Source organism: Cinclus cinclus, chromosome 30, assembly GCF_963662255.1.
Source record: "Cinclus cinclus chromosome 30, bCinCin1.1, whole genome shotgun sequence".
In the NCBI taxonomy this organism is placed as follows: domain Eukaryota; kingdom Metazoa; phylum Chordata; class Aves; order Passeriformes; family Cinclidae; genus Cinclus; species Cinclus cinclus.
This window is the reverse complement of record NC_085075.1, coordinates 2,618,403-2,631,305: the sequence shown is the minus strand read 5'-3', so window position 1 is coordinate 2,631,305 and position 12,903 is coordinate 2,618,403. Positions and strand designations below refer to the sequence as shown.

The 12,903-nt window shown below is 47.1% G+C and overlaps 1 protein-coding gene across 6 annotated transcripts in view; it reads left to right on the top strand.

Annotated features, from left to right (window-relative positions):
• SCN8A (sodium voltage-gated channel alpha subunit 8) overlaps window positions 1-12,903 on the top strand; it is a 53,737-nt gene that overhangs the window by 11,045 nt on the left and 29,789 nt on the right. For 2 of the 6 annotated variants that reach the window (XM_062510865.1, XM_062510861.1), the window contains exons 5-11: window positions 1,737-1,828; window positions 5,336-5,557; window positions 5,927-5,990; window positions 6,482-6,623; window positions 7,293-7,499; window positions 7,891-8,178; window positions 9,522-9,881. In XM_062510865.1, the coding sequence (XP_062366849.1) occupies window positions 1,737-1,828; window positions 5,336-5,557; window positions 5,927-5,990; window positions 6,482-6,623; window positions 7,293-7,499; window positions 7,891-8,178; window positions 9,522-9,881 (1,375 nt within the window). Of the gene's footprint in view, window positions 1-1,508; window positions 1,601-1,736; window positions 1,829-5,335; window positions 5,558-5,926; window positions 5,991-6,481; window positions 6,624-7,292; window positions 7,500-7,890; window positions 8,179-9,521; window positions 9,909-12,903 lie in introns of all 6 variants that reach the window. The other 4 variants (XM_062510864.1, XM_062510862.1, XM_062510863.1 and 1 more) reach the window with 3 other exon arrangements.

The following is a 12,903-nucleotide window of genomic DNA, read 5'->3' as shown; positions in this document are numbered from 1 at the left end:
AGCAGTCAGGGATCCAGTGTGAACACCCAGTGTTCAAATCAAATCCCACCTGGGAATTGGCAGTTCCTTAATTTCTCCAGAAATCACCCGATATCATCCCACCACCTTTAAAGGGCTCAGGGCACTGGTCTGAAAGGAATCTCCTAAATCCCTCACTGGTGTCCCTAAACCTCTCCTTTCCAGAGGCCAGGCTTTGCCTGTAGGCTCTGGTACAACCTTTTATTTATTTTTTTTTTTTTTTAATTTATTATTTACTTTTTTGTGTCAAGGGCATTATTTAAGCAGCACTAAGAGTTTTTGGAAGCCCTTGAAACCTTTCTGCACCAGGAAAAAAAATCTTGAATGTTGAGTATTTTTTTGCTTTCTCATACCAAGTTTCTCCCCACGCAGCACAGAGGGAATATTCTCTGAGCTGGGGTAAAATCCAACTCTGGTACTTTGCACTAAGCCTCTTCTCCCCCGCCTATCCTGGGTTTATCCTCTTGGAAAAAGAGGAGAATCAAACCTTCCTGTGGCTCACGGACATTGAAGCATAAAGGATTAAAAGTGGAGGTTGCTAATTAAAATGAAGGCTGCTAATTAAATTGAAGGATGTTAATCAAAAGCAGAAGATGATTATGTTTTCTTAAAAACACGAGGTGAAGCGAATGTACCTGAAACCCCTGATCTGAGGTGATGGTGCAGTCATGGAATCATGGATTGGTTTGCATTGGGAGGGACCTTAAAGCTCCTCCAGTTCCACCTCCCACTGGACCAGGGTGATGGCACCAAATCTCCAAATATTTGGCACTTTTACAATTTCCTTCTTCTGCAGAGATTGGCAGAGTTTCAAATTCTCCGTAGGATTGTGCGAAGTTTGGGGCAGCACGATAATCAAAACCATCTGAAGCTGTTGGAGAGGGCCCAGAGCAGGGACAAGGGGATGGGGGAAGGTCTGGAGGAGTGGCTGAGGGCTCTGGCTCTGCTCAGCTGGAGAGGAGACTGAGGGGAGACTCACTGGGGGCTGCAGCTTCATCCCGAGGGGCAGCTCCCATCTCTGCTCCCTGCGACGGGGACAGGACACGAGGGAAGGGCTGGAGCTGTGCCAGGGGAGGGTTAGCTGGGATATCAGGGAATGCTTCTTCCCCCAGAGGGTGCTGGGCACTGCCCCAAGGCTGCCAGAGCTCCAGGAGCGTTTGGAAACCACTCCCAGGGATGCCCAGGGTGGGATTTTGAGGTGTCTGTGCAGGGCCAGGGGTTGGACTGGATGATCCTGGTGGGTCCCTTCCTGCTCAGGACACTCCATGATTCCAGGTGAGGATGGGTACCTGACCCACGTACCTGGGCAAAGCTGCTTGAGGAGCTGAGAGACTTAAACCTTGTTTTGCCTCTGCAACTTTGTCTCTCTCTCTCTCCTTTCAATGGCAATTCTGAAGCGTTTTAAATCACGAGCTGTTTCCTACAAGCAGACAATTTATGCAAAGGAAGGTGACCCCAACGGTGCTATTAACTCTGGTTTAATTCTGCAGGTATATAACAGAGTTTGTAAACCTAGGCAATGTTTCAGCTCTGCGCACTTTCAGGGTTCTGAGAGCTTTGAAAACTATTTCTGTAATTCCAGGTAAGGCCCCGGTTGGTGTTTAGCTGTCGGGTACAGGCCCCTGTGAGTGATGTATTGCTTTGTCTGTAGTTGTTGTTTTATTTTTGGTGTGTGTATTGTCATGGTGTTTTTTTGTGTGTGACCTCCCTCATTGCAGATATGTCACAGAGTTTGTGGACCTTGGGAATGTCTCAGCATTGAGAACTTTCAGAGTTCTCCGAGCTTTGAAAACTATCTCTGTAATTCCAGGTGAGAACCATTCAGCATTAAAGGCTGGGCTTGTGTGTGTCCCCTCCCAGTGTTTCCCCTCCCCTCCTGCACTGCTCCTTCCTCAGAAATGGCACTGGGATTTTTTTGGATGGGATTTGCAGTCTGTGTAACAAAGCAGTTTGAAATCCAAGCTGCTGGGCCATCAAATGATGGGATGAACGGGCTCTTCTGTCCCTTTGCTTTTCTGTCCCTTTGTATGAACGTTTCATACTGATCTCTGAAACTAAAGCCAGGCTTCAAAGTTTAATTCCAGATGAAAAGGATCAGGCTCCTCCCCAGGCTGAACAGTTTTTGGCTCAGGGATTTGCCCTGTTATTATCAGTGGTTTTGAAATAATTTTGTTTTAGGAATAATTTTGTAAAGCAGCAGAGCAAAACCCAACCAAGATTAAAATTAAAACCTTTTTGCCCATTTCCTGTGCCACCCCAGAACTGGATTGGTCAGACCACCCTCCCCAAAGCTTCTTCTGGACTTGTAACTCAGCTGGGTGTCACAGGTTGAGCAGTGGCCCTTCCTTTATTATGAAACACCTTGAGAATCACAGAATTGCAGTCTGGTTTGGGTTGGGAGGGACCTTCAAGCTCATCTTGTTCCACCTCCTGCCATGGGCAGGAACACCTTCACTGGACCAGTTTAAATCACAGCTCTGTCCAGCCTGGCCTGGAACACTTCCTGATCCTGAATTCTTGTGCAGAAAAGCTTCATGCACGTGCTTTCTCAAAAGTGCCTCTAATTCTGAGGTCAGGCTCAAGGCTCAGGTCTCCCAGGCACTCAGACATCTCCAGCTTTGTGATTTCCAGCTGTTTCAGAAGAACTCCTCGATGAGTTTTGGTCTCAGTTCCTTTGTGATTTGTTCCCTCATGCATTCCCTGGTACTGGAGTTGTGTTCTGCTTTCTTAGCCTGTGGAATTGTAGGGCAAATCCCTTTTGTCCCATCCCAGACTGCCAACCCCATCAGCTGTACCTGCCTGTTGTGCATGATGATGTTGTTGATGATGATGATGATGATGATGATGCTCCTACATGGCACCTGCTTTCCTTGCACCCACTGAGAACATGCTGGTTCCTGCTGAGCCTTCCTTCATGTCTGATGATATTTAAGAGCAAAACAAACCACAAACCTTTGGTAAATGCTGTTAGCAGTTGTCATTCTCTCAGCCTGCTCCAGAGAGTAACTGGCTTGCTCAGAGGAGAAGCATCCATGTTAAAACCAGTTTTGCCTGTGTTTTGCTTTCTTTTTAATTGTAGCAGAGTGGAGCTGATGCAGCTTTAAGGAGCTGGTTAGTGGCTGTGTGACAGCATGCCTTGTGATCTGCAGGGAGCAGAACAGCTCAGTTTTGGATCATTCTCTCCGTACAATTCAAGACTTAACAGAGTTTTATTTCAAATAGCAGGGGTTGAGGCTGAGAGCTGTGCTAAGTTCAGCACATTTTTACTGTAATTTTTACTGGAGGGATAATTTGCTGCATATTTTGATTGAATAAAAGGAGTGATTTGCCACACACGGCCAAGGGGATCCTGTTTGGGTGTTGGGGGGCACTGAACATGCCTGAAATGGCAAAACTTTGGGGTTTTATATCTGTTTTTGGGGGGAGGATTGTCCAGGTGTGTTTCTGCAGCACAAATCTTGGCCCCCTCCATTTTGTGACAGCAGGAGGAATGTAAAACATTTGAATAATTGGCCTTTTGGGTTATTTAATATGAAAGCATGAAGTGCTCTTCATGGGTTTTACCACTATAATTTTGCAAGGAAAAGGTGATTTTTTTTTTTTTTTTAGAATATGCTGAATGTTAAAATCTAAAGGGGTTTTCCTTCTGCTTCAGCACATGGAATGGGAATTTTAACTCTGTGCTGAGCTACTGAGCAGCTTGTTTTAGTGTTTTGAGTGCCATCTACACCTTCTGTCAATAACTTGAATTAAGGTGTGTTGGCGACAAGATAAAAATAGGAAATATTACCAGAATTTGCCATGCCATGGACAAAATTCCGTGGTCTCTGTGGATCTGTGTGACAGGAGCAAACTGTGACACCCATGAGCTAAACCACCAAAATATCCCTTTGGTCTTTTTTTTTTCTTTTTCTTTTTGGTGATGAAACCGTGATGTTCTCCAGAAATTTTCTATTTTGGCACTTGAGTTCTTTTGTTTGAATTATCTGATGCCACATGGGGACACACCTGGGTCACACCTGGATTCCAGGAGGCAGAGCTGGGGGGGGCTGGTGGCTGCAGCTGGAAGTTTTTGGAGTGGTGTTTGTTGAAGTGTTCCTGGACTGGGATCTCTCCAGTTTTACCCTGGTTCCAAAGCTCCTTCTCCTGGCACAGCTGGGAGAGAGAGCAGCACCCAGAGCAGGAACCCAAAGCTGATGTTTGTGGGTGCATGTGCAGAGCAAAGCCGTGGGGTGAGCATGGCAAGAGGTGCTGGGGGTGATGCTCTGTGTCAGAAAATGTGAGAAGTTTGGATAGTGGAAGGAAATGATGCTTCAGAATAGAATTCCTTTCTAAGGAATGCATCTGCAGCTGTTTGTTCTGGAATCTTCGTGTTCCTGGTGTGGGTCTAACCTCTGTTGGTCTGCGAGGGTTTTGTAGGAGGAGGTTGGAAGGGATCAAGGTTTCTGGTCCAAAATGTTCATGTGGTCCCAGATGGAACCTTGGATCTGACTGACCCCAAATCCTGCTGTGATATTTTTTTTTCCTCCTTCCTCCCTTCACTGCTCATTAATAAACCTTAGAATCATCCCACTTAACACCAGAAAGTCTGGTTAAAGGGGCTTCATTCGTTGGTGTTTCTGCATCCAAAATTCTACCTAGTTTAGATCTGTCACCTAAAAATTATTGCTGAGTTCTTCCCCACTCACGAGTTCTGCCTTTCACAGACCAGACTGGTGTGGGAAACCAGCAGGATTCCTTTTGGAATATTTTACTTTTGGTCCTGAGCCTGTTGATGATCCCGGTGGTCGCAGTAAATCCCAAAGCTCTGGGTGGAACTCTGCCCTGGCTGTAACCAAACCCACCACTGAAAGGGAAAATTCTGCTCCTGCAAGGGGAGGGAAGCGCTGAGACAGTTCAGCTGAGCAGGAGAAACCCAAGATGTGGAGAGTTCCAGGTATCTGATCTCTGGAAGTTGTTGTAACCTGTGCCGGTGAGCTCAGCTCAAACCCAGCTGAACGTGTCCAGAGGGGTTTTGTGGCAGCAAATCCCAGTTTGATCCTTGTTTGTGTGGGGGACGTGATTCCCCACATTCCACAGTCCTGCTCAGGCATTCTCAGGGACCAGCACTGGGATTTTGGTTTCTTCTGACCATTCCTTACCCCCAGTCCCAGTGTTGTAGTGGCTGGAAAACCTGACCACACACGGTTGTTGCCAGGAGCCTACACAATTTATAGCCACAGCCTTTCCCACCATCCTAAGGTACTGTATTAATTTGGATTTTCAGTGGGTTTTCCTTTTACAGGAGTGATTTCTAGTCTTGTTTCCTTCTCCTCAGGCTTGAAGACCATCGTGGGTGCCCTCATCCAGTCTGTGAAGAAGCTGTCAGATGTGATGATCCTGACAGTTTTCTGTCTCAGTGTCTTTGCCCTCATTGGGCTCCAGCTGTTCATGGGCAATTTAAGGAACAAGTGTGTGATCTGGCCAATTAATGTCAACGAAACCTTCCTGGATAATGGCTCCAGGGGCTTTGACTGGGAGGAATACACCAACAATATGTGTAGGTATTTCTGCAGTGAGGCTCCCTAAAACCTCCTGGCTTGGCTCCGTGCAGCTGCCCAGGAATTCCAACGTGGTTCATGCTGTGCTGTGTCTGGTTTTCACAGTAAAAAACCCCATGTGCACAAGTTTTTCAGGTTGTGGTTTTTTTAATCTGACCTTGTTGAGATGTTCCTAGTTGAGTTCATCCTTAAGAAGGGTTTGGATGTGCTCTTTTAGCTAAATAATTTGTCCAGAATGTATTTTTACTGATAAAATTTCTCAGCAGTGCCTTTGGGGGGCTTTTAACTGAAGGTTTTAATAATGATATAGTCTATTAAATCCTCTTAACTCCCCATGTGTGTGAATGTAATCTCTTTTTCATCTTCAGCAAATTTTTACATCATTCCTGGCGCCCCTGACCCTTTGCTCTGTGGTAACAGCTCAGATGCAGGGTGAGTGTTGAGCTTCATTACCAATCAGTTATCACTGATGCTGATACAAAACCTTTGGAATATTCCCGGTCGTTTCCTCTGTTGGTTCTGGTGTTAATTCACCAGGTTTCAGATTTTTTTAATGTAATTATGAATCCACTGCTGATGCAAGTAAGGAACATTTTCCCTGTCAGGAGGCAGGTCTGGCCACCAATTACTGGTGGCATCATTTCCATCTGAATCCAATCTTGGGGATCATCAGAGGAGGGTGGATGGAGGCTCAGAATTGGGAACTTGCCACGTGCTGTTGGTTTTCCACCCCAACCTTCAGCTCTGAAGACACTTCTGACCCAAGCTCCTGCTTTGGGTGCGCTCTGAGGGTAAAGCTGCACCTTGCAGCTCTCATTTCTGTAGCGTAGCAGGGCTTCCCTGAAATCCTGCCTCTCAGTCTCCTTGTCTGCCCTTCCTCGACGTGGGGAGAGAGCCCTGACCTGGCTGCTGTCCCTCCCCAGGCAATGCCCAGAGGGATACACGTGCATGAAGGCAGGACGGAACCCCAACTACGGCTACACGAGCTTCGACACCTTCAGCTGGGCTTTCCTGGCTTTGTTTCGCCTCATGACTCAGGACTTCTGGGAAAATTTGTATCAGTTGGTAAGTCAACACTTGGCTTTGTTGTTGGACGTGGTGAGGATTTGGGGATAAAACAGGAAAGGGAAATGGGAGAAGCTTTTTTTATTCCTTCTCGTGAAAAGAGTGAGTGCAAGTAAAGCTTCACAGTGGGATTTTTTTTTTTGGGGGGGGGAGGAAAGGGACATTACCTGTCAGCAGGTGTTGAAGTCCAGAAGGGATGGTGGGTCCAGCTGAGCTGTGAATTAATTCAGGAGGAGCCTTAGCACCGGCTGTGGGCATTCGGCTCTGCTCACAGAGGGTGCTCAGCTCTTTGGAGGGCAGACAGTTTTCTCATGACCTGAGGGTGCTTTGGGGACCTTGCTGAAGCAGCTTTTTCTTGATTTGGTTTTTAAGGGAGTCTGAGCATTGGGTTTCACACTATGCCTCTGAATTCTTTTCAGTTTGTATCCCTTGGATGTTCCCTTAAAGGGAGGAAGGTGGATGTCACCTTTTGTGTTCATGCCTAAGGAACGTGCAGTGTCTCAGCAGGGAAAATGCTGAGCTGTGGAATATTCAGCACTGCTGGATTTTCTTAGAAACATTCAGGTCAAGAAACTTGGGATTGGTTCGTGCATCTCTCATGTCAGGGAAGCCTGAAGTTGCTTCCCTTTCCTTTTTTCCAATCCCTCTGCCATTCTTTTCCACTTCCAGACTTTACGAGCGGCAGGAAAAACCTACATGATCTTCTTTGTGCTGGTGATCTTTGTGGGATCCTTCTACCTGGTGAACCTGATTTTGGCTGTGGTGGCCATGGCCTACGAGGAGCAGAACCAGGCGACCCTGGAGGAGGCAGAGCAGAAGGAGGCAGAATTCAAGGCCATGTTGGAGCAATTGAAAAAGCAACAGGAAGAAGCACAGGTGAGAAAAAGAGAAATTCCTCACTGTGAGGGTGGTGATCCAGGTAGTCAGAGAAACTGATTTTACCACCTGCACAAGCAGATGATAAACACTCTTAATAAATTCTGGCTGCAAGTTTCTTCCAAGGAGGGAATAAACATTTCAGTCCTGCCCTGAAGTTCTCTACTCAGGTGCATTAAGGGTGCATGAAAAGGGAAAATTCTGCTCCTGCAAGGGAAGGGAAGTGCTGAGACAGTTTAGTTGAGCAGGAGAAAGCCAAGATGTGGATGGAGAGCTCAAGGTATTTGATCTTTGTAAGTAAGAAAGAGTAAACTCTTTCTTAAAGCAGCAAATGGAGCATTAATCGTGGAAAGATGTGATTGATTTTTCCTTCCCTTGCCTGCACCCTCAGGCTGCTGCCATGGTCACCTCGGCAGGGACGGTCTCTGAAGAGGCTGTGGAAGATGATGGTGGGGGGAGGATGTCCAGGAGCTCCTCAGAGATTTCCAAACTCAGTTCCAAGAGTGCCAAGGAGCGTCGCAACAGGAGGAAGAAGCGGAAGGACAAGGAGCTGTCGGAAGGAGATGAGAAGTGTGACAATGAGAAGGTGTTCAAGTCAGAGTCTGAGGATGGCATGAGGAGGAAAGCCTTCAGGCTGCCGGATAACAGGCTGGGAAGGAAATTTTCCATCATGAACCAGGTAGATTTCTGTTCCTTCACTAACGTTTGTGGTTGCTTGAGGTTAGGATAATATTCTACTTTAGATTCCTCAAGGTACCTCAAGGGTTCTGCCCGCTGTCCTAAACTGTGTTGGGTCAGGAGAAGATTTAGGGCCCAAGTTTGACTCTCACACACATTTCCCCTGGCTGGAATTGTTCCTGAGGAATCCAGGTAATTCCTGCACTGAGGCAGCTCAGCCAGCCAGGAGTGAGCAGCTCTCAGTGGTCTGTGCAGGCCTGGAGAGGGAGGGAGAATGGAGAGAGACCATTTACAAGGACCTGGAGTGCCAGGACAGGGGGAATGCTGGGAGGAAATTCCTCCCTGTGAGGGTGAGGAAGCCCTGGTACAGGTTTCCCAAAGAAGCTCTATTCCTGGGAGTGTCCAAGGGCAGGTTGGACAGGGCTTGGAGCAGCTTGAGGCGATGGTTCTGATGCCTGGAACAGAGACTAGGCAGAGCAAAAGGGATAAAATAGAGATTTATTGAAAGGATGAACTTTGGGCAGTGCAAGAGCCCAGCCAGGGCTGCACCCAAATCAAATCCCAGATGGATCCCGGTCATGAGTTGTGCACTTTTGTAATTTTGGTTCATCTTGGGGTCAATTGTCCAACCACAACCCCAGGCTATGAAGTCTCAGCCCCCTTCCCTTCCCTTCCCTTCCCTTCCCTTCCCTTCCCTTCCCTTCCCTTCCCTTCCCTTCCCTTCCCTTCCCTTCCCTTCCCTTCCCTTCCCTTCCCTTCCCTTCCCTTCCCTTCCCATTTTTTTCCTGCTTTTTGGGTACTGGGTGTCCTTGATTCTCTAGCTAGAAAGGAATTTTCTGTCAAACTCCTCTGTGCAGAGAACTTACTAACACCTAACAGGAAGTTTCAGAGTTACACACCAAGCAGCAGAGAATCTGAAAAGGATAAAAGCTAAAACCCAAGGCATCCGGGTGGAACCTTCCACCCCAATGGCAGGGAGTGGAACTGGACAAACTCCAAGGTCCAAACCAATCTAAACCAAACCAAACTATTTGTGACTCTAGGAAAGCACCGAGGTCCTTCCCAAACCAAACCATTTATGATTCTAGGAAAGAACTAAGGTCCCTCCGAAGCAAAACCAAACCATTTGTGACTGTAGGAGAGCACTGAGATCCTTCCCAAACCAAACCATTTGTGACTGTAGAAGAGCACCAAGGTCCTTCCCAAACCAAACCAAACCATTTGTGATTCTAAGACAGCACCAAGGTCCTTCCCAAACCAAACCCAACCATTTGTGGTTGTAGGACACCCCCTGGCAGTGCTCGCTGCCCACCCTCCTCCCTCCATCCTTCCCCTTCTCTCCAGTCTCTCCTCAGCATCCCGGGCTCCCCGTTCCTCTCCCGCCACAACAGCAAGAGCAGCATCTTCAGCTACAAGGGTCGCTTCCGCGAGCCGGCCTCGGAGAACGAATTCGCCGACGACGAGCACAGCACGGTGGAGGAGAGCGAGGGAAGGAGGGACTCGCTCTTCATCCCCATCCGCGGCCGCGACCGGCGCAGCAGCTACAGCGGCTACAGCGGCTACAGCCAGGCCAGCCGCTCCTCGCGCGTCTTCCCCGCGCTGCGCCGCAGCCTCAAGAGGAACAGCACCGTGGACTGCAACGGCGTCGTGTCCCTCATCGGGGGTCCCCCCTCCAGCCTGCACGGGGGGCGCATCCTGCCCGAGGTAGAGGCGCCGAGCCCGGCCCGCGGGGTTTTGGTAGGGGATCGGGGAAGGGTGTGTGCGTTGTTGGGTTTTGGGGTTTGGTAGGGGATCGGGGAAGGGTGTGTGCGTTGTTGGGTTTTGGGGTTTGGTAGGGGATCGGGGAAGGGTGTGTGCGTTGTTGGGTTTTGGGGTTTGGTAGGGATTTGGGGAAGGGTGTGTGCGTTGTTGGGTTTTGGGGTTTGGTAGGGATTTGGGGACGGGTGTGTGCGTTGTTGGGTTTTGGGGTTTGGTAGGGGATCGGGGAAGGGTGTGTGCGTTGTTGGGTTTTGGAGTTTGGTAGGGGATCGGGGAAGGGTGTGTGCGTTGTTGGGTTTTGGGGTTTGGTAGGGGATCGGGGAAGGGTGTGTGCGTTGTTGGGTTTTGGGGTTTGGTAGGGATTGGGGAAGGGTGTGTGCGTTGTTGGGTTTTGGGGTTTGGTGAGGGATATGGGGACGGGTGTGCGCGTTGTTGGGTTTTGGGGTTTGGTAGGGATTGGAGAAGGGTGTGTGCGTTGTTGGGTTTTGGGGTTTGGTGAGGGATTTGGGGAAGGGTGTGTGCGTTGTTGGGTTTTGGGGTTTGGTGAGGGATTTGGGAAGGGTGTGTGCATTGTTGGGTTTTGGGGTTTGGTAGGGATTCGGGGAAGGGTGTGTGCGTTGTTGGGTTTTGGGGTTTGGTAGGGATTTGGGGAAGGGTGTGTGCGTTGTTGGGTTTTGGGGTTTGGTAGGGATTTGGGGACGGGTGTGTGCGTTGTTGGGTTTTGGGGTTTGGTAGGGGATCGGGGAAGGGTGTGTGCGTTGTTGGGTTTTGGAGTTTGGTAGGGGATCGGGGAAGGGTGTGTGCGTTGTTGGGTTTTGGGGTTTGGTAGGGGATCGGGGAAGGGTGTGTGCGTTGTTGGGTTTTGGGGTTTGGTAGGGATTGGGGAAGGGTGTGTGCGTTGTTGGGTTTTGGGGTTTGGTGAGGGATATGGGGACGGGTGTGCGCGTTGTTGGGTTTTGGGGTTTGGTAGGGATTGGAGAAGGGTGTGTGCGTTGTTGGGTTTTGGGGTTTGGTGAGGGATTTGGGGAAGGGTGTGTGCGTTGTTGGGTTTTGGGGTTTGGTGAGGGATTTGGGAAGGGTGTGTGCATTGTTGGGTTTTGGGGTTTGGTAGGGATTCGGGGAAGGGTGTGTGCGTTGTTGGGTTTTGGGGTTTGGTAGGGATCGGGGAAGGGTGTGTGCGTTGTTGGGTTTTGGGGTTTGGTAGGGATTTGGGGACGGGTGTGTGCGTTGTTGGGTTTTGGGGTTTGGTAGGGATTTGGGGAAGGGTGTGTGCGTTGTTGGGTTTTGGGGTTTGGTAGGGATTTGGGGACAGGTGTGTGCGTTGTTGGGTTTTGGGGTTTGGTGAGGGATTTGGGGACGGGTGTGTGCGTTGTTGGGTTTTGGGGTTTGGTAGGGATCGGGGAAGGGTGTGTGCGTTGTTGGGTTTTGGGGTTTGGTAGGGATTTGGGGACGGGTGTGTGCGTTGTTGGGTTTTGGGGTTTGGTAGGGATTTGGGGAAGGGTGTGTGCGTTGTTGGGTTTTGGGGTTTGGTAGGGATTTGGGGACAGGTGTGTGCGTTGTTGGGTTTTGGGGTTTGGTGAGGGATTTGGGGACGGGTGTGTGCGTTGTTGGGTTTTGGGGTTTGGTAGGGATCGGGGAAGGGTGTGTGCGTTGTTGGGTTTTGGGGTTTGGTAGGGATTTGGGGACGGGTGTGTGCGTTGTTGGGTTTTGGGGTTTGGTAGGGATTTGGGGAAGGGTGTGTGCGTTGTTGGGTTTTGGGGTTTGGTGAGGGATTTGGGGACGGGTGTGTGCGTTGTTGGGTTTTGGGGTTTGGTGAGGGATTTGGGGTTTGGCAGAGAGGTGTGAATGGGGAGGGTGATGTGGGGGTGGAAATAAATGGAGGGAGGTGATAGAGAATATAAATATGAAATTTTTATATAAATATAAAATAAATGTAGGGATCTAATATAAAATATAAAATAAATGGAGGGAGGTGATAGAAAATATAAATATGAAATGTATATATAAATATAAATATAGAAATTTAATAATATATATAATTTATATAAAAATTAAAGTAAACATGTAATATATAAATATAAAAATATATAAATCTTTATAAATATAATATAAAATACCAATAGAAAATTTATGTAAAAATATTATATATATAGAAATATAATCTGAAAATATAAGTACTAAATTTATATGTAAATAGACAATAAATCTTGAATTATATAATATAAAATATAAATTTTGTGTATAAAATCAAATATGTATATAGAATATAAGATTTTATAGGAATATAAAATACATTATTTATATAGAAATATGAGATTTATATAGAATCATAAAAGATAAAATTTATCTATAAATATAAAATATAAGGTTTATATATCAATATTAATATATTACTTATAAATGATAAGATTTATATATAGATATGAAATTTATACAGAAACATCAAATATAAGGTTTATATAGAAATATAAAATAAATATATAAAATTAAAACAAAAAATATACATTTATTTATTTATTTAGAAATAGTTTTATTAAATAAGTATTTTTAAGTAATTTTTAACTTGCGTTAAGCCACATCAGTCTGGAAAGGCAAAGAGTCCCAAGTGTTAAAGTGCTAAAAGATTTCAGAGTCCCAAAATAAAAGAAAAATCTCACTTAGAAGCAGAAGCAGCTCCTGGTGCAAGGCCCTGAGAGGCCAAAGTTGGAGCTGCAGCTCCTGTCTTCTTCTGGGTGATGATGATGATGATGATGATGATGGTGAGAGAAGAGAGAGCAGAGATCACCTCTCCCCAGTGCCCAGATTCTTAATTACTAATTACCCAGTGAGCTAAAGCACAAACCCAAACCATTTATCCTTAAGCTGTTAGAACTGCACTTTTCTAGTACAAAAGTTTCCACCCAAACTGCACACGTGGCCTGTGTTGTTCTTGTGAAACACGCAAGCAAAGTTCTTTACGCTGCGTTTT